This window comes from Manis pentadactyla, chromosome 8 (assembly GCF_030020395.1).
Source record: "Manis pentadactyla isolate mManPen7 chromosome 8, mManPen7.hap1, whole genome shotgun sequence".
NCBI lineage: Eukaryota > Metazoa > Chordata > Mammalia > Pholidota > Manidae > Manis > Manis pentadactyla.
Window position 1 is genome coordinate 37,562,252 of NC_080026.1, and position 22,806 is coordinate 37,585,057.

The following is a 22,806-nucleotide window of genomic DNA, read 5'->3' on the forward strand; positions in this document are numbered from 1 at the left end:
AAAGTTTGAAATTTGGGAGCCTGATATCTCCAGCCTTGTTCTCTCTGAAGCTTGCTTTGGCTATTCAGGGTCTTTTGTGGTTCCATATAAATTTTAGGATAGTTTGTACTATTGATGTGAAAGATGCCATTGGAATTCTGACAGGGATTACCTTCAATATGTAGACTGCTTTGGCTAGTGTGGATATTTTAACAATATTAATTCTTCTAATCCATGAGCAGGGAATATCTTTCCATTTATTTGTGTCATCTTCACTTTCTTCAATGTCTTAGAGTTTTCAGAGTATAATTATTTTGCCTCCTTGGTTAAATTTATCCCTAAGTATTTCAATACTCTTGATTCAATTTTCAGTGGGATTGTTTTCTCAATTCCTTGTTCTGAGTTCATTATTAGTGTACGGAAACTCAACATATTTTGCCTTTGATTCCTTCCTTGACTCATAGTTGGTCTGTGCATGTTGTTTAATCTCCACATATTTGTGAACTTCCCAATTTTCTTCTTATAATTGATCTCTAGTTTCATACCATTGTGGTCAGAAAAGATGCTTGATATGATTTCAGTCTTCTTAAACTTGTTAAGACTCATTTTTTGGCCTAACATATGCTATATCCTGGAGAATGATACACCTGCACCTGAAAAAAATGTATATTCTGTTGCTTTTGGATATAGTGTTCTATATGTAGCTGTTAAGTTCGTTGGATCTAACATGTCATTCAAAGCCAGTACTCCCTTATTTTATGTCTGTATGATCTATCCATTGATGTAAAGGGGATATTAACATCCCTTAGTATTATTGTATTGCTTTGTATTTCTCCCTTTAGGTTGATTTATATTTGTTTTATATTCTTAGTTGCTCTTACATTAGGTGCATAAATATTTACAAATGGTATATCATCTTGTAGGATTGACCCCTTACCTTTATATAAAGACCTTCTTTGTCTCTTGTTATAGTCCTTTAAGTATATTATAAGTAAAGCAACCACAGCTTTCTTTCGGTTTCCATATGCACAGAATATTTCTTTCTATCCCTTCATTGTTAGTTTGTATGTGTCCTTATGTCTGAACTGAATCTCTTACAGGCAGCATATAAATGTATCCTTTTAAAAAATTCATTTAGTCACTCTGTGCCTTTTAATTGGAGAATTTGTTCCATTTATATTTATAGGTATGTACTTATTGCCATTTTGTCAATTATTTTATGGTTGTTTGGCAGTTTCTCTGTTCCTTTCTTCTTCTCTCTTGCTCTCTTCCTGTGTGGTTTGATGACTTTTAGTGTTATGCCTAGCTTCCTTTTCATATTTTGTATATCTAACAACTTACATTTGGATGTATTCTGAAGCTTAATAATTTTACTCTCCACCCTTCATTTTCTGTTTTTAAGTTATCTTGTGTATCCCTTAATTAATTATTGTAGCTAGTTATTTTTGCTACTTTTGTCTTTTAACCTTTATACTAGCTTTTAAGTGGTTAATCCACTCCCTTTACTATATGTTTGCCTTTACCAGTAAGACTTATACTTTTATATGTTTTCTTGTCATTAATTAATGCCCTTTCTTTTCAACTTAAAGAAGTCACTTTAACATTTCTTGTAAGGCTGGTTTAATGGTAATGAAATTATTTAGCTTTTGCATTTCAAGAAACTCTTCAATTCTGAATGATAATTTTACTGGAATAGAATATTGTTGGTTGGGAGGTTTTTTGTTTTGTTTTTATTTTCATTTTATTTCAGCACTTTGAATATTGTATCACTCCCTTCTGACCTGCAAAGTTTCTGTGGAAAAGACTTACAGGGTTATGTAATAAGTTATTTTTCTCTTGCTGCTTTTAAGATTCTCTCCTGACATTTAATTTTTGATGGGGTCTCAGTGTGTGTCTCTTTGGGTTCATCTTATTTGGAACTTTGTGGTCTCCTGGGTCTTGACGTCTATTTCCTTTCCTAGGTTAGAAAAGTGTACACCAATTATTTCTTCAAGTAAGTTTTCTCCTTTCTGTGTCTCTTCTTCTGGGACTCTTTTGTGAATGTTACTCTGATTGACAGTATGTTGGCCAGCTCTGTGACTTCTGTTTGATACTTTATTTTCATCTCTTTGTTGAAGTTCTCACTGCGTTTATCCATTCTTTTCCTGGTTTGTTGAACATCTTTATGCCCATTACTTTGAACTCTTTATCAGATAAATTAGTTATCTTCATTTCATTAAGAATTTTTTCCTGAAGTTTTTCTTGCTCTTTCATTTGGAACATATTCATCTTTTGTCTGAGTCTGTGTTGTTTTCTGTACATCTGATTAAGTAGCCACGTCTCCCAGTCTTGAAGGGCTGGCTGTGTATGGGAGATGAAACTTACTGTTCAACCCCACCCTACTCTTTATTGTGTCTCAAACCTTTGTGATCATGACAGCGTCTTACATTTTTAATAACTGCTAGTAGTTGCAGGTATGCCAAGACCAGTCGTCAGTGTCCCAAACGGGAGCATCTCAGCACCCAGACTCCGGCTGACTGGAAGCAAGACCCTCAGGCAACAACTTTAAAGAATGCAAATATATATAGTTCTGTGAGGCCACAAGCCCTACTAGCCATCAGAACCAGGTTATCTGGAGGTGTCTCCTGGGTGGCAGTCACAAAAATCGGGGAGAGTCCCTTCATGCATTATTTATCTAAGTAACTAACCTACCTTATCACTCAACCTTAGCCTGAAAAAGTTAATCTTCAAAAGAAATCCCTAAGTGTTTATGTCATGTCACTAAGCAAGAATGCAAATTGCAGAACAGCATGTAGGATGTGATGCCATTAACAAATGTGTGTACAGACACTTTATTTCTCCATGGGCACATATTTAAATGTATAGAAACAAACATCCCAGACTGATAAAATGAAAACACTTCCTCTGAGGAGGACCTGGGATCAGAAGGGGTGTTCTAGGAGCATGATTATCTGTCCAAACTTTTTTACAGTGAAAAATACATTCAGTAAATTTTGCGAATTTTAAAAATTCACTTAAAAAGTTTATTGAATTAGGCAAATGAGTTAGTGCTTTTAATAAAAAGATAGTAAAAGTACAAATGGGCAATGCCATATAGAATGTTCCTTAGAAATTAAGTGGTACCTCTGCCCTCCACCTCATACCTGGCTCTGTCCATGAGCTGTATCAGTCAGATTTTAACAATCTGTACAAATGTGCAAATACACAGAAAGATACAAAATTGCATATTTTAATGTAAATTTCAGTTATTTCTTTACCTCCCGCTTGGAAGGTTCAAGCAGGTTCAATTCTTTACTGTGTATCCAGCACCCAAAGCAGCAGTCATCAAAGGGAAGAAAGGAGGCCCAAATGAAAGCTATGCCTGCAAACACCCCTCTCTGCAGGGAGTCAGAGGGCATCCTGCATGCTGGTGGAATGTGTCTCATCAGCTGTGCAGGGCAGCAAACACACTAAATCCATTTACTTGCAGATCCGTCTTTAGTATGATGTATTTGTCTGAAACAAATACAGTTCATTGGTACAAAATGGCCACACATAACCCAAAAGCTATCTGCAGAGTAAAGCAACCTGCCCCCCCACTAAAAATAAAGCTTTTTGCAGTCTCTTTTGCTGCCTGCAATAAAGACTTGATAGCATGGAGGCAGAATACTAGGTTCTGCCTCACTGGCTGTTCTCCTTTCTAGTACTGTGACCTTGGGCAAGTTACTAAACCTCTTTTGCCCTTAGGCTTATTGTAGGTGGTAAATGGACTAGTACACTACAGCCCTCTGGAGTACCTGGCACACAGGAATCTGCTTAAATAAGCTTAGCTATTTGAATTGAGTAAGCTTCCAGAGTTAAGAAGTCAAATGATTATCCAAGATACCCTGATTTGCTGACCATGCTGTAGTTTGGACCTGCCACATGTGCTCCCTTCCAGAAAGCTCCTTTATGTGCCTATGCATGTGCCAGTGCTGTTAACTAGGCAAATGGGCATATATTTTAAGGGCAAAGCTTGTTCCCTGACAATAGGTTGTTCTGGACACACTGTCAGCCAGGCCACTTCCTCAGTGGACCCCTCAAATTTGGGGAAAAAAAAATCAGGGTCCCTTCAGTAAGGTGCTGATTCATTCCCTCTAGGATTTGGTCATTCAGAGACTCCAGGATTTAATAAATGCGTAGTTGCAAGCCATCTCTCTGTGGTCACTTATAAAGTAATAACAGAGAGAGATAAGATCTAGATTCCTGACATGAGATAGTTTGAACCAAAAAAAGTAAATAAAAAGCTGGGTCTAGTTCTAGTACACAGCATGAATTCCAACTTCAAGTTCAGTTTTTGTTGAAACAGCTCTTTTTTTTGCTGGTGTTGGTATCGCAAATATCTTTTGGAACATTTTTGTCAAACGGAGGGAGATGACTGCCGCCTTCACCATGTGTTTTGGGGGCACTCAATGACACAATCTGAAACACCTCCCTGGCTCCACCAAGGCTTGGGGAGGAGGAAGGAGGAGCTGTCCTTGGCCAGCACAGGTTAACCCAGCTCCTTTGGGTCTGTGTTGCAGGAATCATGTACCGCAAGTCCTGTGCATCGTCGGCAGCCTGCCTCATCGCCTCTGCTGGGTACCAATCCTTCTGTTCCCCAGGGAAACTGAACTCGGTGTGCATCAGCTGCTGTAACACCCCTCTTTGCAACGGGCCGCGGCCCAAGAAAAGGAGCAGTCCTGCCTCGGCGCTTCGGCCTGAGCTCCCCACCACCATGCTGCTCCTCAAACTAGCCCTCTTCTTGGCACACTGCTGAAGCTGAAAAAGACACAGCCTCTCCTGCATTGTTCTTCTGGCCCTTGCTCACCCCCTGCTCCTTGAGATTCTTTTGGGTGTCCTCTTATCCTGGGTAGGGCGGGGAATCTGTGTTCTCCTTTTTAGTTCCTTTCCAAATAATGAAAGAGCTCAGTGTACAACAATTTTGCAAGCTCTGTCAGTTCAGTCTGAATTTTCAGTGCACTTAAGGGAAAGGGAGGGGTGGAGTGAACGTGTGCCCCACTGTCTGTAGACCTGAGTCAAGGCCAGGCTGGCAGAATCAGCCCTTAGGAGATACTTAGATGGGCCTCTGTCTTTTCCAAGGCCCACAGCGTCCACTCCTGGCGGTGACAAGGGCACAGGTTGGTCACCGCTGCATGAGGGCACCCATTGCTTCTGTGGAGGGTGGGCCTTCTGTACTTGACACTCACACTTCGTGCTCCTGAAAACCATTCTCTGCGGCAGAATTGGCTGGCTTTGTCTCCGAGCTGGGCTCTGATGACTCGAGACTCAGTTGCTGGGGCTGAGGCTCGGGTTTGTCCTCACTCTGAAAAGTGCTTAAGAAAACCTTGTTAGTTCTCCTTGCAGAGGAACTGCGCCTGGAAGCAACGGAGATGAGCGCGCGGCGCGCTGAGCGGGTGCTGTCTGCGGTGGAGGCTGCCTGCGCTCGCAGGCGCTTCTCCTGGTTGACGTGGCGCAGGGTCAGGTGACAGCAGAGCACCTGCCGGAACACGCTGCGGAACTGCTGCGAGGACACGTTGTACAGGAGCGGGTTGAAGACGGAGCTCAGGTAGAAGAAGGTGTCCGAGAAGGGGAGGAGGGTCATGTACGCCCGGAAGTAGGACCTCGTCCAGTCGTGCTTGGGTTTGGCTGCAGCCATGATCCTCCGGACCTGGTTAGGCATCCAGCAGACGGCCAAGGTCACAACAATCAGCCCTGAGCAGGTGAAAGGAAGCAGAGAAACAAAACGGCATGAGAACGACAATAAAAACCATAAAACATTTAGCTCCTCCGTTCTGTGCTTACTGACCAGGAAATGGTACCAATTTTTCGGTGTTGTGCTTGACAGCTTCTTTTGCCACTAGCAAAAAAGAATTTAACAGTGTTTCAAGGCCGGGGAAGTTGACTGTATTAAAGACCATTAAATGCTTTACACTATTTATATCTGTTGATGCCTGTTAATTTAAAAAATGTTTTTGTTTGTGTAGCCAGAAAGCATTTTACGTAGTCCAATAATCTAGTTTTGTATTTTTGTTTTAAAGAAATAGATGCATACAGAATAGCCATATCAGATGAAACATTTGTATTTTAAAGAAGACCCCATGGTATTTGCAAGACAAATGGCAGTGTTAGCCCCTTGGTAATGAGGAAGCATATTTAGTAACACTGGTTTTGTGTTCAATTTTGAAGGAAGCAAAATCAAGAATAGACTGTCACCAAGAATGTATTTTGGACATATTTATTAACTACATATGCATACCTGTAATTATAATGCTCATATCTGCAATAGCACTTGTTTATTTTCACATGTTTTAGGTACATCATCTCTTCTATCCTCATGGAGGGAAAAGACAATTATCTAAAAACAATGGAAAACAAAACTTCAAGTTCAGCCAGCAACACGCTCATTGCCTTTGTAGCACTGAAACGATCAGTCCCTAAAGAGACACCACTCAGTGGATCACAAGTTGACTGCATGGACATATGTCTGCATGCCCACATATTTGCATTCTGCCTTATATATTCATTGCTATTTCTGTGATCTCTGACAGAAAAGGATGCTATATAGCCACATTGCTCATTAGCCACAGTGAACACCCACTGCTACCACCACCCAAAAAAAGACAAACCAAAAAAAAAAAAACACCCTCAGCCAAGAAAATGATCAGGAAACTGCAGAACATTTGCTCTTTGTCCCAGAGAGCCAAGCTACTAGAACATAAGTTCCTGTGTGAATAGCTCATATCCTGAAGCCATGTTTTGGAATTTCATAAATGCTTCCTCCCTCTCTCTCCTAAATTTGAATAATAAAATTCATTCACATTTTCAAACCTTCTGCTATTCTAGGAAAGCACAGGAAAGTGAGTTGGGGATGATCCCCTCCTTCCTCTGATCAATGGTACATATTTCTTTAGTAAAAGCTGCCACGATTATGCATCCAGCATTGGCCCTCTCACATGTGCTGGCCTGAGCATCCCTCGCCTGGTGGCAGAGTGACCCTGGATGTGTTCTCTGGCACTGAAGTAACCCAGTTATCCCAACAATGAATCCCCCACCAATCCCAGCTGGCAGCAAAGAGGGCCATGGACACTCTGCTCCCCTGTTAATTTCCAAGGGTTTCTCCTACCAAACCTCTGCCCAAGCCTTGAGATACAAACCAATTTGCTTATTTCTTCCCTTGGAGTTTGCTATCCTGAGAATACTCAGTAAATCTAAAAATAAAATGAGTAAAGTAACATATTGATCTGCCGGAAAGGCCAAAAAAAAAAAAATCCCCTGTAGTCAGGAGTATATTCTGAGTCACCTAGTTAGAGCTGCTGGATGGGAACAAATATTAACATTTTTTTGAATTAAAAAATACTTGATAGAAAATAAGGGATGTCTTTTTTTCCATTGCTTCGAGAAGCCTGGGTGCTTCCAGCTATATCTGTGCATATTCCAAGTGTGTCCCTAAAAGTTACTTCTCTGTTTGTTTTTATCTCACGCAGCTCCGACTGAAAGGTGCCTCTCATTATTTGTGAAGGAACTAGGAAGCTTATCATGCCGAGGGAATCTACATGTCTTCCCAAAGTTTTAGATTCTTTTCTCTTCCCTGCACTGAATTGCAGAACAAGTACAACCTTCTTCATGTGAGGACTGACTTCCTAGAATATGGAAATTGAGCACAGGGCTTAAGATGTGTGCTGGGCTGCACTGTGGGAGGTTGTGCTTCAGGCAGCAAGAATCTAGAAAGGCAACGAGAACTGCCTTGTACTCATTACCATGGGTTGAACACAGCTTTTAAAGCCAACTGAAGAAAGGCAGTGAGAAATGGTGGCAAGGTCGTGGGGAAAGAGAGAGGTTTTGTGGTCCTGTCTTTGCACCTGTTCTATTGATCTCTAATGTGCATGATCCTTATTCTTCTTGGACCTTCCCCCCCATTGGCCTGGCATCAGTTGTCCTTTAAAAGAAGCAGAATTCAGTAAAAAGCAAGACCAGCATCCCAGGAATGGTGCAAGATGGGCCGATGAAGAGTTGTGGCCTGGTTTATAGTTTTAGCCAGGAGAGCATCTTTGCTCTGAAATTGAAATGAGCCAAAGTGGGAGGTATCTTAGACTGAACAAATAGCAGAAAATAGGGAACCAGACCTAAGGTTCTTCAAGAATGAGAAAGAGAAGGGTAGAATTAGATAGATATGATAGCAAATACAAATGTGGAGAGCAAGAGCGATGAGGAGCTGACTTAGAAATGGACATGGATTAAAGACTGGGCATTGGATAGGTCTTGAGATATAACCAAGAATAATAACAAACAGTTATTGAGTTTACCCTGTGTCAGGTTCCGTGCTAGACAGTTTCTGCTAGCTTCCTATGCATTTCTCACTTCTGACTATAACCTGGCAAGATCAAAACTGTTACCTTCATTTTACAGCTGAGGAAGTTGTGTCTCCATTTAGTTGCCCATTGGCTATAACTAGGACACATGCTTTCCAATCTCCCAAATCCCTGATACGTTTTTTTCTCAAAGACACAATATTGTCTTTCTCATATTTTCAGCTTGAAAAACACAGAAAACACAAGAAAGTAAACATGAGCCATAACTCCACCATTTAAAATGGATATAAAGCATCCCTATCCACTAGAAATATAATGTAAGCCACATACATAATTTACAATTTCAAACAGCCACATTAAAAAAGAAGTAAAGAGTCGTCAGAGGAAATCCAACATACCACTAATATCACCATTTCACATGCAGTCTCAACATGTAATCAACCTAAAACTATTTGAGATGTTTTACATTCTTGTCTCACACTAAGTCTTTGTTTGAAACCCAGTGTGCTTTTACTCTGCCAGCACATTTCAGTTGGGAACCGGCCCCAAGAGGCCAGTTGCTACAACAGCACAGGGCAGTCTTTCACGGCCCCACCTGACACTGCTCCGTTTTCTCCCTTCTAGCCTTGAAACTAAAGTAGTGAAGCTCCCTGCTTCCTCCTCTTCCCATCACCCCAACTGTCCCCTTTTAGCCACATACCCAGAGTCCTGCAAACCAAGGAGTCCCCAGGCAGTGCCCACCTAGCCTGTGTCCATCAGCCTAAGATGCTGATGGTGCAAGCAAGGTGCATCCCAAGCATATTCCCAAGCATGTGTTCCCAGCTACCATGCAGAACAGGTTTGTCCAGTCTATTCACTTCAAGCCTTCCAGAGAAGGGAACTACCAGTCATCTAAAGCCTAAACACTTCTGAAAGCACAGAGTTTTCTCTTAAATTCCTCCATCAAACCCTTGCCTAGTCATTTTGGAATAACACAGATTGTGCCAATACTTAGCAGGGCTGTTGCAATCTATTTCCCTCAACCCAACTGGAGGTGGGGAAAATGGCTGCTGCCTTTCCTCTGTGCTTTGAAAGATAACTTCGCTCTAGGAAAATGGAGCATTGGGCAAACAGGCAGAGCCAATGGCAACTACAAGGTGTGTGCCTGTGGGCAGTGTAACAGGGCGGGGAAGGGAGGTGTCAAGTCAGCTCCTTGTAAAATTTGTCATTTTGTATTGACAGGTAACTGCTCACTTTTGCATTTAGAAAAAAAATGTTATTTCAGGTGACATAGTGTTGAGAATAAATACCATGTGCAAAAGTAATTTTTTATTCTGGCTGTTAAAGCTGGTTTAGCTCTAGTCCGAGTTACTCTGTTACTGAGACAAAGCTTTAAAGTCTTATTCACACCTTAATAGAAAATGTATTAAAGATTTGACTAAATTTATGTTTGGCTGCAATCAACTTGGACTTATATATTACATTTGGGAAAATCTATGATGCTTTGGTTTGCATGGTATAAAGCGCAGCCTGCAGTTAAATAACTTCAGTGTGAAGTTGAATGAAGATCAGTGGACTGAACCCAGTCATGTAAAGAAGGTAAACTGTTTTAACTGAATTATTGATAGATCTGTATTGTTACTCCCAGACAGCCTTGCACTCTAGGTTAAGAGATACCTTCATATCTTATCTATTCTTCCACATAAAGTACTTCCATTTTTCCTCCCTGATCACTGCATTAAAATGACAAGAGCCATTACACGATGGCACAGATGTACTCGCGGCAGAGTAATATTTTAACAAACAGAGGTAATGCAGATGTCCAACAACATCCCACACTGAAGCCTGACAACCCATGAATGTTTGAGTCAGCCTGCTCGGAAGAGTCTTCAGATGTGCGTTAAGCTTTGCCACCTCAGACATGGCAGTGTTCATACCCCGACACTGCTCCGTTTTCTCCCCTCTAGCCTTGAAACTGAAGTTAACAATTTGTTCCCCAGAATTCAGCTTAGAGTCATGAGAGAGTGGCGGAGCAGGGAGAGACACTCTGGAAATGGGCCGCAGAACTCCCTTGTCCTACAAAGGACCCAACCAAATCACCTGAGACCTGGGGGGACAGGATTCCCTCTACCTTGCCTTACTGCTCAGAGTATGGGGTTCTACCTAGGTTGACAAATAAGCCTATCACTTTTTCTAAGTAGGGTTTTCTCCCCTTTGTTTCAGTTTTAGTCAAGGGCTGACCATCCAGAGCACTGAATGCAATGGAAGGCAGGTCCATCTCGGACCCCAGCTAAAGTCAGCACAATACTTTCTCTGTACACTGTCTGGATTCGGTTTTAGGACCAGATCCCTCAAGAACAGGCACATGGCCAAGCTGTGGAACACAGGTTCTTACCCCCAAAAGGAAGGTGAAGTACAGGCAAAGGGAGCTGAAGAATGTTTGGAAAACAAAATATGACTCCAGGTCCTGACCTGGTGACCAAGCCTATAAGGACTCCATCTGTCTGTCCATCCATTTCTCCATCCATCCATCCATCTATCTTACATAAATACTTGCTAGAAGAGAATACTTAACTTGTACTGAGCAGAAAAGAACTAGAAATTTGGTCTCTCTCCAAGCAAAGGTATTTTGTGTAATTTAAAGAAATCCAAAAGATTTGCTTGTCCACCTGTAGTTGTAGTCCCGTTTTACTGAACTGCTGAAGCCTTCAGGGTGCAGAGGGGGAATGTTGAGAATGACTTAGGTTTTCTGTGATTAGTAAAGCTGCTCCTTCCTCTTCCTACCTCAGTATTTCAACTTGTCTGTAACCCTGGCCACAGGGAAAAGAAGTTGGGTATCTCCCCATCCCTCTTCTCCCCTGTGATGTAAGTTCCCTGGACTTCATCTATTCACTCAGCAAACATTTTGTGATTGGGGTCTATTACAGACCCTGTCCTAGGCCCTGATGATAAAAAGCCGGGTAGGATGAGGCAGCCACAGCCTGGTGACTGTTTGTAAAGAGCCAGGAGAGCTATCTGGGCAGAGGATGGTGGCAGCAAAGAGAGGGTCCGGTGGACCTTCCCACAGTCGGGACAGTCAGGAAAAGGATGGCAAGTTTGCCTGGAAAAGGGCAGCCAGGCAAAGACACAGCATGAGCAGTGAATGGAACAATACAACCGCAGCTTACCTCCTGAGAGCGGGAGGCTCAGTGTGGCCAGAACAAAGGGTGGGCGGGGACAGCGGGAAATGAGGACAATTGGGAAACATGCCGTTAGGTTTTGTGGACAATAAATTAATTTGCATATAGTAGAGTATCAAGCATCTGCTTGTCAATTGACATTTAAATAGCAGTTGCCAGAGGAAAGCAAGCATATGGTTAGCTGAATAAAGAGACAAATACATCCTATAAAAGGTCTAGTACTTCTGCAGTTTATCTTTGTGTTTGCCAATCTCCTGCCAGCCAGTGGAGACACTGATCTCATTCACGACTTTGTCTGACCCGAGGAGCCCAGATGGGGACCAGCCTTGGTTTAGCCTCTGCTCTCTGCATGGGCAGCTGCCCAAGGGGTGTTCCTGGAACTGCAGCGTCAGCACCACCTGGGAACTTGTTGGAAATACACATCCCAGGCCCCACCCCAGACCTACTGTATCAGAGGCTCTGGGAGGGCGGCCGGTGGTGTGGGATGAACAAGCCTTCCAGCTGGTCCTGACTCTAACTCAAGGGTGAGCACAAACTGAGGTGGAGCCAGATCTGCAGGCATCTCTGTGACCCTGTCACCATCACAGGCTTGCCTGTGGAGCATCACACTTTGCCAAGTGTCTGCAGTCAGAGCTGACAGCCAGTGAGAAACCACCCTCTCATTCCTGATGTGCGGTTCCGTCTCCCCATCTCCGAGCCTCCTTCTCCTCTCCCTTCTCCCTCTGCCTGCCTTCCCTCGCCCTTCTCCCCACATCTTCTTTTTGCCTGATCCTCCTCCTCCTTTCCCTGTTTCTTCAGTATGTAAAGCGGCGGCACCTCTCCTTTCTCTGCCTCTTTTTCCCTCCATCTCCCCTCCATCTTTTCTCAAGAACACCACAAAAACAAGCCATGGACAGCCCTTGCTTATGTTGGTGGCACACACCTTCTCCCTTTCCATTATTTTCTTGGATGGCTTTGAGAACGTGTCTGCATCAGCTGTGGGCAAGTTCCTTAAGAGCTAACAGGTGGCTTCCTAGAAGAGCAGTCACCACTCAATGCCAGGGTTGAAAGGAACATGGAGAGGCTTTGGAAGCAACACAGATGGACTATGAGGGACATGGGTGCTGGCCATTAACTAGACACCCCCCACCCCCATCGAGAGCCAGCTCCGTGTCCCACTGTCCTGCCAGGGCTTGCCTGGACACCTTGCAGTCACTTTTCCAGTGACCTGTCAGCTCAGTGATGTTTGTTGAAACACATGTGCTGCCTTGCCCTCTTTCCTGCTGAGAAATGTTCTTTAGGAGAAGAAAGTAGAGCTCTCAGGATTTCGTTTTCAGAGAAGGGCACAGGCCACAGCTTTAAAATGATGTAAAGGCCACACATGGCTGCTTCTGCCCATGAAGACAGATACGGGTTGATGTCCTGTCCTTGCCCCAGCTGTCTGATGGAGCCCAGGAAAGGACTCTGTCCCCAGTGGGGCTCCATCCACCGTGTTGAGGCCAGAGACCCAGATTCCAAATAGCCTGTAATTTGCTAAGCATTACATCCATCTCTTTCTCTTTTATGAGCTTCGGTACAAAGAGAAAAAGTATAAATCACTGCAATAACAAATATTTATCTCTACAATAAACTCTCCTGTCTGGGAGCTATAGGACAGCTGCTTGGACCCCAAGTAAGCAGCATTTAGAGTTATCATTGTGGGTTAGCATGTGAATTCCTTTGTGAATGCATGGGAAATGACCAACTGGAATCCACTAAATAAATACTTTTCTATGTGGATCTCAATTATACGTAGCTGTGTGGCTTTCTATGCAAAGTCTATTCTGAACCCACTGGTGGGAAAGTCCACACGTGTGGTATAGTTACAAAGCCCCAGGCACTTTCTCAGCCAAACAGGTAAAGCCTAAGGCATCTTCCCCAGTGACACTCAGAGCAGGAGGGGGTGGTGGTACTGGGGGCCTTGCTGCCCTCCCAACCTGGGTGGGGATGGGGGGGAAGCTGCCGATCATGTGATCACTGGGTTCCCATTCTGGGGGTCACCTCATACCACCTCCGCACTGTCCGTGCCACTTGAAAATGCTGATTAATGGCTAAAAGGCTGTGGTTTCCAATAGAATTTAGTTTTCTGCAAATGGTACAGAATTAAAACCCCAGAATGCTAGCACAGAAAAAAACCTGTGTCTACTGGTGAGCCAGCAGAATCCCCAGAGAAGGGGGATGAGGCGCCCAAATTCATGCAGCCCAGGAGTCCAAACAGGGCCCCTGGCTGTGGCATCTGCACTGGCCACGAGCTGCCCTCAGAGCCCAGGGAACCCGGTGGCCCCGGGGTGGAGCAGCCCTCAGCCAAGCCCATGCCACGTGGCCACTTCAGGAGTGTGGAGGCAGCACATGTGCCTGCAGAGCCCTCCCCCCGCCGCTCTCCTTCCCACAGTCCTTGCTGGGCCCCCTCTGGGCAGTGGGACCTGGGACCCGGGGACCACCAGCACTGACCGCCAGTGACAAAGGCAGGCCAGGCCCAGAGGGGCGAGCAGGCCCCCTACTTGTTCTCCCTGGACTCCAGGCCCCTGCACATGCTGATCGCTCTGCCTGGACTACACCTTCCCTACCTGCTGCTCTTCCTTCTCTTCTCCTGCTCTTTCCCCCTCCTCCCCCCGACTGCCCATGTTTAGTCCAGCTCTTACTCTACAAGTTTCTGCTTAGTGTCACTGCCTCCAGGAAGCCTTCCTTGTCGCCATAAGGCCATATCCAGTTCCTATCAAGCACATTTACTCCTTCTCCTGTCATCATCACACTGCAGAATCAACTAGGCCATAAATTCCAGGAGAGCAGGATGCTCCATCTTCACTGTTGTACATTCAGCACACACAAAATCTTTACATAGTAATTGTTCAACGAATGTTTGTAGGAGGGAGGGTGGGAGGGGTTGGAGGTCCCAGGTGAGGGGCTGAATAGGAGGGCATTTAACATGCACTCAACTAATGTACATAGAATCAATCTGAAGCCAGCTTCCCTCCAGAGGGTGCAGGTCTTGCCTACCCAAATGATTTCCATCTCCTTTCCTCAGGGGAAGAAGAGGAGAGTGTGAGAATTGAAAGAAGGACTCATCTTCTCAGTCTAGGAAGACCAGAACCCGCAGGGCCACGGAGGTGTAGACAGGGGCTGCGGAGTCTTGGGTTCTGGAGTGCCTTCTGAGGCCAGCCAGTAGCGCAGCAGGCCGGGAGGACCTTCACTTGTCCCCAGATAACTCACCTCAAGGGCCCTCTGAATCACGGCCCCCCATGAAGACACTGCAAGTCTTTGTCAGAGAAGCTCCAGGCCAAGACCCGAAGCCCGGGGGCCAAGGTCTGCAGACAAAGGGGGGAACTCAACAGAACTGAAGAGGAAGCAGCCAGAGGCACGTCTGGCAAAGGCAGTGGAGACAGTTTCCACGGTGTATGCGGTGTGGACTCAGGAGAGTGAAATCTTGCAGTTAGAACCCTACATTTCTATCTGGGCATAACTCAGTTGTGGAGGGAGAGGGGTTAAGAGCAGAACATGAGGAGGGCCAGATTAACTCCTGTCCCAATCCAGGCCCAACACAAATTTTCCAAAAACATTTTCCCTGGCACCTCACCTCCGCTCACCAGACCTAGACAACTCCTGCCAGCAAGGGAGATGCAGCGAGCTTCTTATCTGCACAACAGAGGAAACAACAGCTGCTGGGCTGATTAAAGAGATGATGGATGGGAAGCACAAAGTGCAGTGCCTGCTGCCATGCAAGGGCTCATGATTAGCCATGACGTTGGCACCTCCACGATCACGTCCACCTCTGCCACCACCTCCACCTCTCTCATCGCCACCTCCATCTCCTCCCCCACTACTCTTACCACCACAACCATCCTCACTGGCACCGAGGAAGCTCCCAGAGGTCAGAGATCCCCAGGAGGGCTGACCAGAACCACCAGATGTCAGATACCATTTCATCCTAAGCTCACAGATAAGGGCCAGGAAGATTTCACGACTTTACGAGGGTTATCCTGCTAATGAGTAGCAGAGAGAGAATGAGGACACACGTCTCCTGATTTCCAGGCCAGAGTTCTCTCCACTACCTGGGAATGGGGCTTCCACCACTCTACCCTAGGCCCGGACTCGCTGGTCCCTCCCATAATACACATGTATGGGGTATTTGGGGCTTAAAGGAGCTACAGGAGCAAGGAGTGGAGGCTGTCACACAGAAGAAACTGACAGAAGTAGGACTGCGAAGAGGAACGATTCTGAACCCCAGGAAGATGGGAACCCTCCTCCCCGGCTCCATGTCCCACACAATTCCTCTCCAGGAGGAATGACCCAGGGCAGGGAGGCTCCGTCACTGTCTGACCATCCAGCCAATTATGCTCAGAAGCCTTCACTCCACGTGACTCTGACCTTTGCTTCTTCCCTCCATCCTCTACCCTTCAGCACACATCCACACCTGCTCCCAGTGCCCCATGGCCATGTAACCACAGCCTGGGCTCCGTCACAGTGGAGAGTGTAAGGGCTGGGACTGAGGTCAGATGGACCTGGGTTTGAATCTCAGCCCTATTTACCAGCAGTGTGACTGTGAACTTACAGCTTGTGAAACAGATAAAGTAATGGTATTCCCCTCATGGAGTTATTGTACAAAAAGCTAATGGAGATCTGTGCACATAGAGTGCTGAGCATAGGAGCAGTCAATGAATGGCAGCTCTCACTACTTTTTACACAATCCAGTTAGCCGCCCCTGGCTGGAGGTAATACCAGCTAAAATTAATATAGTGCACGTATAGCTCAGATACTCTTCTAAGCACCTATCTTACCTTATCCAAACCCTCCAAGAAGCCCCACAAGATGGCCACTACTTAATTCCCTTGCTGTTGTACAGAGAGCAAGGACTTGTACAAAGTGGCCTGCCCAAACTCACACAGCTGCCAAGGGCAGGGCCAGAAGTCAGACACCGGCAGCCTGGGTCGGAGCCGTTGCTCTTGAACACACTGCCCCAACACCAGCAGCCTGCTCTCAGCTGGGGAGCCAGCCCCTTGGGAAATCAAAGATCACATGCTCTCTGAGTCCCAAATTTAAATTAAGGTATTTCAGTTCACATAGCCACAAGTTCAGAAATAAGCTTTTTTCTGTGGGTCTCAGTGAAGAACAGAATCCCAGCTGTCCAAAAATAAAGCCCTTCTCTACCACATCTCTTTGACCAAAAAAGGCATCATCTCAAAAGGGCCTTTTTACATTTAAGGTGAACACAATAAACTGCTGTGACGAGAGAAGCTTGGTGGCATTCAAAGCAGCAAACTAGCCCTGAATAGGAGTCTGGCAGGCTAGACTTCTGCAGAATGTCTGCTTTTGATCTGATTCATTTCATGGGAAGCAAGAACCTCTTCCCCACTCCCACTTCCATGCACAAGAGGTGTTTCAAGGAAGGATACGTTCCTATAAAAATTCACTGAAATTCAGAGTTGACTACTCTTCCCCTCCCAATAAATACAATCTGGAATTTGGTTTCAAAGTAAATTAGAAAATGAGTTCAGTTCCCTATTATCTCTTCACATCATGTAAGTTAACAATGAAATTCCTGGAACAATTTGTAGTCAAATCCTGGACAGGAGGCAAAAAACAAAAAAATCAGCTAATGGGAGTGCTACCAAAAGAGGTTCATGAAGGAGTCGGACACACTGCGCTTTATTTAGAGCTGAGGGTCTCTACTGAAAGTAGTGAAGTTCTCAGGAAAGTTAAGGAGATGGTATCAGGCTTCTAAGATAGGGGTTTTTTAAATCAAGAATGATCAGATGAGGAAGCCTCCCTTTTAATCATTTGGAAATGAAATTACTGTTGCATGACATGATAAGAATAAATCCCTATCAAGGTTTTTTCTTCTCAAAGGGTGAAAAGAACTTTGAGGAAACAGGGTTGCAGGTTTGGGAACATAAAGTATAATCTGTCCCATCCAAACGCAGCAGTAACATCAGAGATGCATATTACTGTCCACAGTGAGCCCAGGCCAGTGCAACAACCCAACATCCTGCTTTAATTCTTAAAGCCATTCCTCATCTGTTGTTATCTTCTTTGCGGCCTTCTCCACTGATCACCAATGGCAGGGCACCTCTGGACGCAGTCCTCAGCCTCCTACAATCTTCTCACCCACTCCCCCTGGGCACCTCATCTGTGCCTGCAACTTGAGATACCATCTTTAGGGATATAGTTCCCAAGCCAGTGCTGGCAGCCCCGGTGGTCATCCCCAGCCAGACCCCTACAGCCCACTGCCCCCTCGGCATTGTGGCTTGCAGAAACATCTGCACCTTTAATGTGGACATGTCCAAACTGGATTAATGACCAGCCGTGCACTCAGACCTGCCGTCCCCCAACTGCTCCCAATCTTAATAGGCTCCACTGTAACTTGCTGAGTTTTTCTAGCTGGAAACCTGCAAGTTATTCTGTTTTGTGTCCACCCCCTCACTCCCGTATCCAGTAGATCCCAAGCCTGTCAGGTATACCTCCAAAATCTGTCCCCTTCTTGCCGTCCCCACTGTGAGATCCTGAATTGGAGCTGCCGTCCTCTCAAGCCTGGACTAGGCAGAAGCTCCCTCACTGGTTTTGTTTAAAATCATTCCTGCCCAAGCCTTTCTCCACATAAGCTGGGATCACACCATTAAATTAAAAAGCTCGTATCACTTCCTTGCTTAAAGGCTTTCAATGGCTTATTACTGACCTTAGAATAAAGTCGCAAATCCTTCACAAGTCCCACGGGGTCTGACCTCATTTCTCTGGCTCTCCTTGTACCACCTCCCTGCCTGCCATGTCTGCCTAAAACCTGACCCTTCCTTGTTTCCTGAAGACAGCCACAGCCTCCTGCTTCAGGAAGTCTTCCCTAGCCTGGCCCTTTCCCTCACCTTGCTAATTCTTATTTCAGTTCTCTGTTGAAAGACCACTTCCTCCAGGAAACTCTCCGAGACATCATGTCTGAGCCATGTGTTGTCCCACACTTCTTGGCCACACTCTATATACTTGGATTTAACTTGGAACATATGTCTTCCATCCCATGTCAGCCTTCTCAGCCATGTGAGCAATACGGGGTTGGGGGCTTGATTGGTCCTCTTCTGTGTGCAGTGGCTGGCACAGCGTCTGGCACATAGTAGGTGCACATACATGTGGGAAGACCTCATCTGCTGCTCCTCACCACAGAGGGAGGTACCGGGAGCAGGGGCTGCTGTCCCTGTCTTTACTGATGAAAAGGGTGACATGCATTACAATGAAACAATTTGATTTAGGTTGCAAAGAAAAGGAGTAAAAGACAGAAAGCCTAAACCCTGGGATCTTCTAATCAAGAATATTCACAGATTCGAGGACACCATCCCTCGAGCATAAAGTCTCCACGTTTGTAACCCCCTCTTTCAGAGGTCCAGTCCCACTCTCCCAGAGCTTAGCTGAGTGTGGGACCTTTTCCTGGATCGACTAAAGATTTTCATCTAACCTTTGTCTTGAAGGACTGGCATAACTATGAGAACCACATTCAAATCACAGAACTTGGGTTTTCAAAGATGATGTAGAAGTTCCTTTGACTGAAAAATGAGAAGTTGTCTTAGATTTCTGAGACTGTCCAGCTGTAACACTCTATTTAACTTCTCTGCACTTCAGAATCCTCATCTAACAATTATGGGTGATATGAATCACATTTCATAGGGACACTGTAGATTCAACTAGACAGTATACTTAGATGTTTTAGTATTTCCAGGCACACAAATTCAAAGAATGATCATAATTCCCTTATGTGAGGTCTCAGTGACACCTAATTGTCTTTGCTCCAGCTATGCAGTAGTCCACGGCAGCTCCTGAAGGTTCGCTAAAAACGCAGATTCTCAGGCCCTTCAGAACTGTGGATCAGAACTTGCGTTTTAATAAGATGCCTAGCTGACATGAGGCCTGTGCCCCAGGATCCAAGCTTCTCAGGGTCACATCTAGGCCCTTCCCACCCACCGCCGCCTCCTCCAAGCCTTCTCACTCCTCTCTTGAGCACCATGCTTTCTCGGTGGCTCATTTCTAGGACACAGCAGGTCTCTGCCCAAGACAGGCCTCAGAAAACTCCCACCTGCTCAAGTAACCTCTCCTCTGGGAGAGGCTTCCTGACCATTCGAAGAAAAAGAATCTCCCCAGACCATGTCCTTGCTTCCATGACAACACAACTGTACTATTTTTTTTTTGGTATCATTAATCTACAATTACATGAAGAACATTATGTTTAGTAGGCTCCCCCCTTCACCAAGATTCCCCCACATACCCCTTCACAGTCACTGTCCATCAGCATAGTAAGATGCTGTAAAATCACTCCTTGTCTTCTCTGTGTTGTATAGCCCGCCCCATACCCCCCCCACATTATACATGCTAATTGTAATGCCCCCTTTCTTTTTCCCGCCCTTATCCCTCACTTCGCACTCATCCTCCCCAGTCCCTTTCCCTTTGGTAACTGTTAGGCCATTCTTGGGTTCTGTGACTCCGCTGCTGTTTTGTTCCTTCAGTTTTTCTTTGCTCTTATACTCCACATATGAGTGAAATCATTTGGTACTTGTCTTTTTCCGCCTGGCTTATTTCACTGAGCATAATACCCTCTAGCTCCATCCATGTTGTTGCAAATGGTAGGATCTGTTTTCTTCTTATAGCTGAATAATATTCCATTGTGTATATGTACCACATCTTCTTTATCCATTCATCTACTGATGGACATTTAGGTTCCTTCCATTTCTTGGCTATTGTAAATAGTGCTGCGATAAACATCGGGGTGCATCTGTCTTTTTCAAACTGGGCTGCTGCATTCTTAGGGTAAATTCCTAGAACTGGAATTCCTGGGTCAAATGGTATTTCTATTTTAAGCATTTTGAGGAACCTCCATACTGCTTTCCACAGTGGTTGAACTAATTTACATTCCCACCAGCAGTGTAGGAGGGTTCCCCTTTCTCCACAACCTTGCCAACATTTGTTGTTGTTTGTCTTTTGGATGGTGGTGATCCTTACTGGTGTGAGGTGATATCTCATTGTGGTTTTAATTTGCATTTCTCTGATGACAAGCAATGTGGAGCATCTTTTCATGTGTCTGTTGGCCATCTGAATTTCTTCTTTAGAGAACTGTCTATTCAGCTCCTTTGCCCATTTTTTAATTGGATTATTTGGTTTTTGTTTGTTGAGGTGTGTGAGCTCTTTATATATTTTGGATGTCAATCCTTTATCGGATCTGTCATTTATGAATATATTCTCCCATACTGTAGGACACCTTTTTGTTCTATTGATGGTGTACTTTGCTGTACAGAAGCTTTTCAGCTTGATATAGTCCCACCTGTTCATTTTTGCTTTTCCATGAGATTTTTGCCTACGTTTTTTTCTAAGAGTTTTATGGTTTCATGACTTACATTCAGGTCTTTGATCCATTTCAAATTTACTTTTGTGCATGGGGTTAGACAGTGATCCAGTTTCATTCTCTTACATGTAGCTGTCCAGTTTTGCCAGCACCATCTGTTGAAGAGACTGTCATTTCCCCATTGTATATCCATGGCTCCTTTATTGTATACTAATTGACCATATATGTTTGGGTTAATGTTTGGAGTCTTCATTCTGTTCCACTGGTCTGTGGCTCTGTTCTTGTGCCAGTACCAAATTGTCTTGATTACTATGACTTTGTAGTAGAGCTTGAAGTTGGGGAGCAAGATCCCCCCACTTTATTCTTCCTTCTCAGGATTGCTTTAGCTATTCAGGGTCTTTGGTGGTTCCATATGAATTTTTTAACTATTCCAGTTCGTTGAAGAATGCTGTTGGTAATTTGATAGGGATTGCATCGAATCTGTATATTGCTTTGGAGAGGTTGGCCATTTTGACTATATTAATTCTTCCTAGCCAGGAGCATGAGATGAGTTTCCATTTGTTAGTGTCCTCTTTAATTTCTCTTAAGAGTGTCTTGTAGTTTTCAGGGTATAGGTCTTTCACTTCCTTGGTTAGGTTTATTCCTAGGTAGTTTATTCTTTTTGATTCTATTGTGAATGGAATTGTTTTCCTGATTTCTCTTTCTATTAGTTCATTGTTAGTGTATAGGAAAGCCACAGATTTCTGTGTGTTAATTTTGTATCCTGCAACTTCACTGAATTCCGATATTAATTCTAGTAGTTTTGGAGTGGAGTCCTTAGGGTCTTTTATGTACAATATCATGTCATCTGTAAATAGTGACAGTTTGACTTCTTCTTTACCAATCTGGATTCCTTGTATTTCTTTGTTTTGTCTAATTGCTGTGGCTAGGACCTCTAGTACTATGTTGAGTAACAGTGGGGAGAGTGGGCAACCCTGTTTTGTTCCCAATCTCAGAGGAAAAGCTTTCAGCTTCTCGCTGTTCAGTGTGATGTTGGCTGTGGGTTTGTCATATATGGCCTTTATTATGTTGAGGTACTTGCCCTCTATGCCCATTTTGTTGAGAGTTTTTATCATGAATGGATGTTGAATTTTGTTGAATGCTTTTTCAGTATCTATGGAGATGATCATGTGGTTTTTGTCCTTCTTTTTGTTGATGTGGTAGATGATGTTGATGTATTTTCGAATACAGCCATACTATTTTAATGAGGAATATCCATGCCTGGCTCACTGTAGCCTCTGGAGAGAAAAGCCCATATCCCAGCCATCAACTATGCTACATCTAGTGTAGCACAGTAGGGCTTCAGTACATGTTTGCTGAAAGTAAGAAAAAAATGTTCACCCCATTAAAATATATGCCAAAGTACCATCTGAAATTTGTCTAAACTGGAATCCTACTGCATTGACAGTGTGCGTCTTTGTACACACACACACATACACACACACATATACATCACTTTACTGCTTAGGGTGATGGTACTTAGAAAAATGATTTGGGAGTTACAGGAGAAAAATTAGATACCACCTTTTGCAATCCACCCCAAAAAGATTTGCACAGAACAGAGTGGCTTCAGGTTAGATAGAGGCAGGGCAGGAAGTCAGCAGGACAGCCCCATTCTTTCTCAGGAATGCCGCTCCTGTCCTCGAGGAGGTGAGGAACAGGATTCTCCCTCCCTGCTACCAGGGCCCTGCCTGAGACCACATGAGAACCTGCAGGTCTCTCAGGTGACAAGCCCTTAGGCATTCTGAGCTGAGCCTGGGAGAGCACGGGAGAAAGAGGCAGGAGAGCAAACAGCCCCTTGAAGAAAACTGGTTCCAGCAGGGGAGGCGGGCTGGAATGCAGAGCGGGCAGAGGTCTCCGGGCTCAGTGAACTCGAGACATCCTCTGTGACTAAGCGCTCCCCAGGGCAAGGCTGGAGGGTGGCTGCTGGCAGGAGCAAGGTGCAAGTATGCAGCAGGAGGGAGTCCAGGCCCTGAGATGCTTCTCTGGTGAGGAA

General features: G+C 44.7%; 2 protein-coding genes across 2 annotated transcripts in view; one reads left to right on the forward strand and one right to left on the reverse strand.

Moving 5' to 3' along the window:
* Positions 1–4,938, forward strand: part of LYPD1 (LY6/PLAUR domain containing 1) — a 39,049-nt gene extending 34,111 nt beyond the window's left edge. Inside the window, exon 3 of the mRNA XM_036886552.2 lies at positions 4,521–4,938. Within this exon, the coding sequence (XP_036742447.1) occupies positions 4,521–4,756 (236 nt within the window). The 3' untranslated portion in view covers positions 4,757–4,938. The remainder of the gene's footprint in view (positions 1–4,520) is intronic.
* A 143-nt stretch (positions 4,939–5,081) lies between these two features.
* The window catches only part of GPR39 (G protein-coupled receptor 39), a 179,244-nt gene continuing 161,519 nt past the window's right edge, over positions 5,082–22,806 (reverse strand). Inside the window, exon 2 of the mRNA XM_036886551.2 lies at positions 5,082–5,691. Within this exon, the coding sequence (XP_036742446.2) occupies positions 5,183–5,691 (509 nt within the window). The 3' untranslated portion in view covers positions 5,082–5,182. The remainder of the gene's footprint in view (positions 5,692–22,806) is intronic.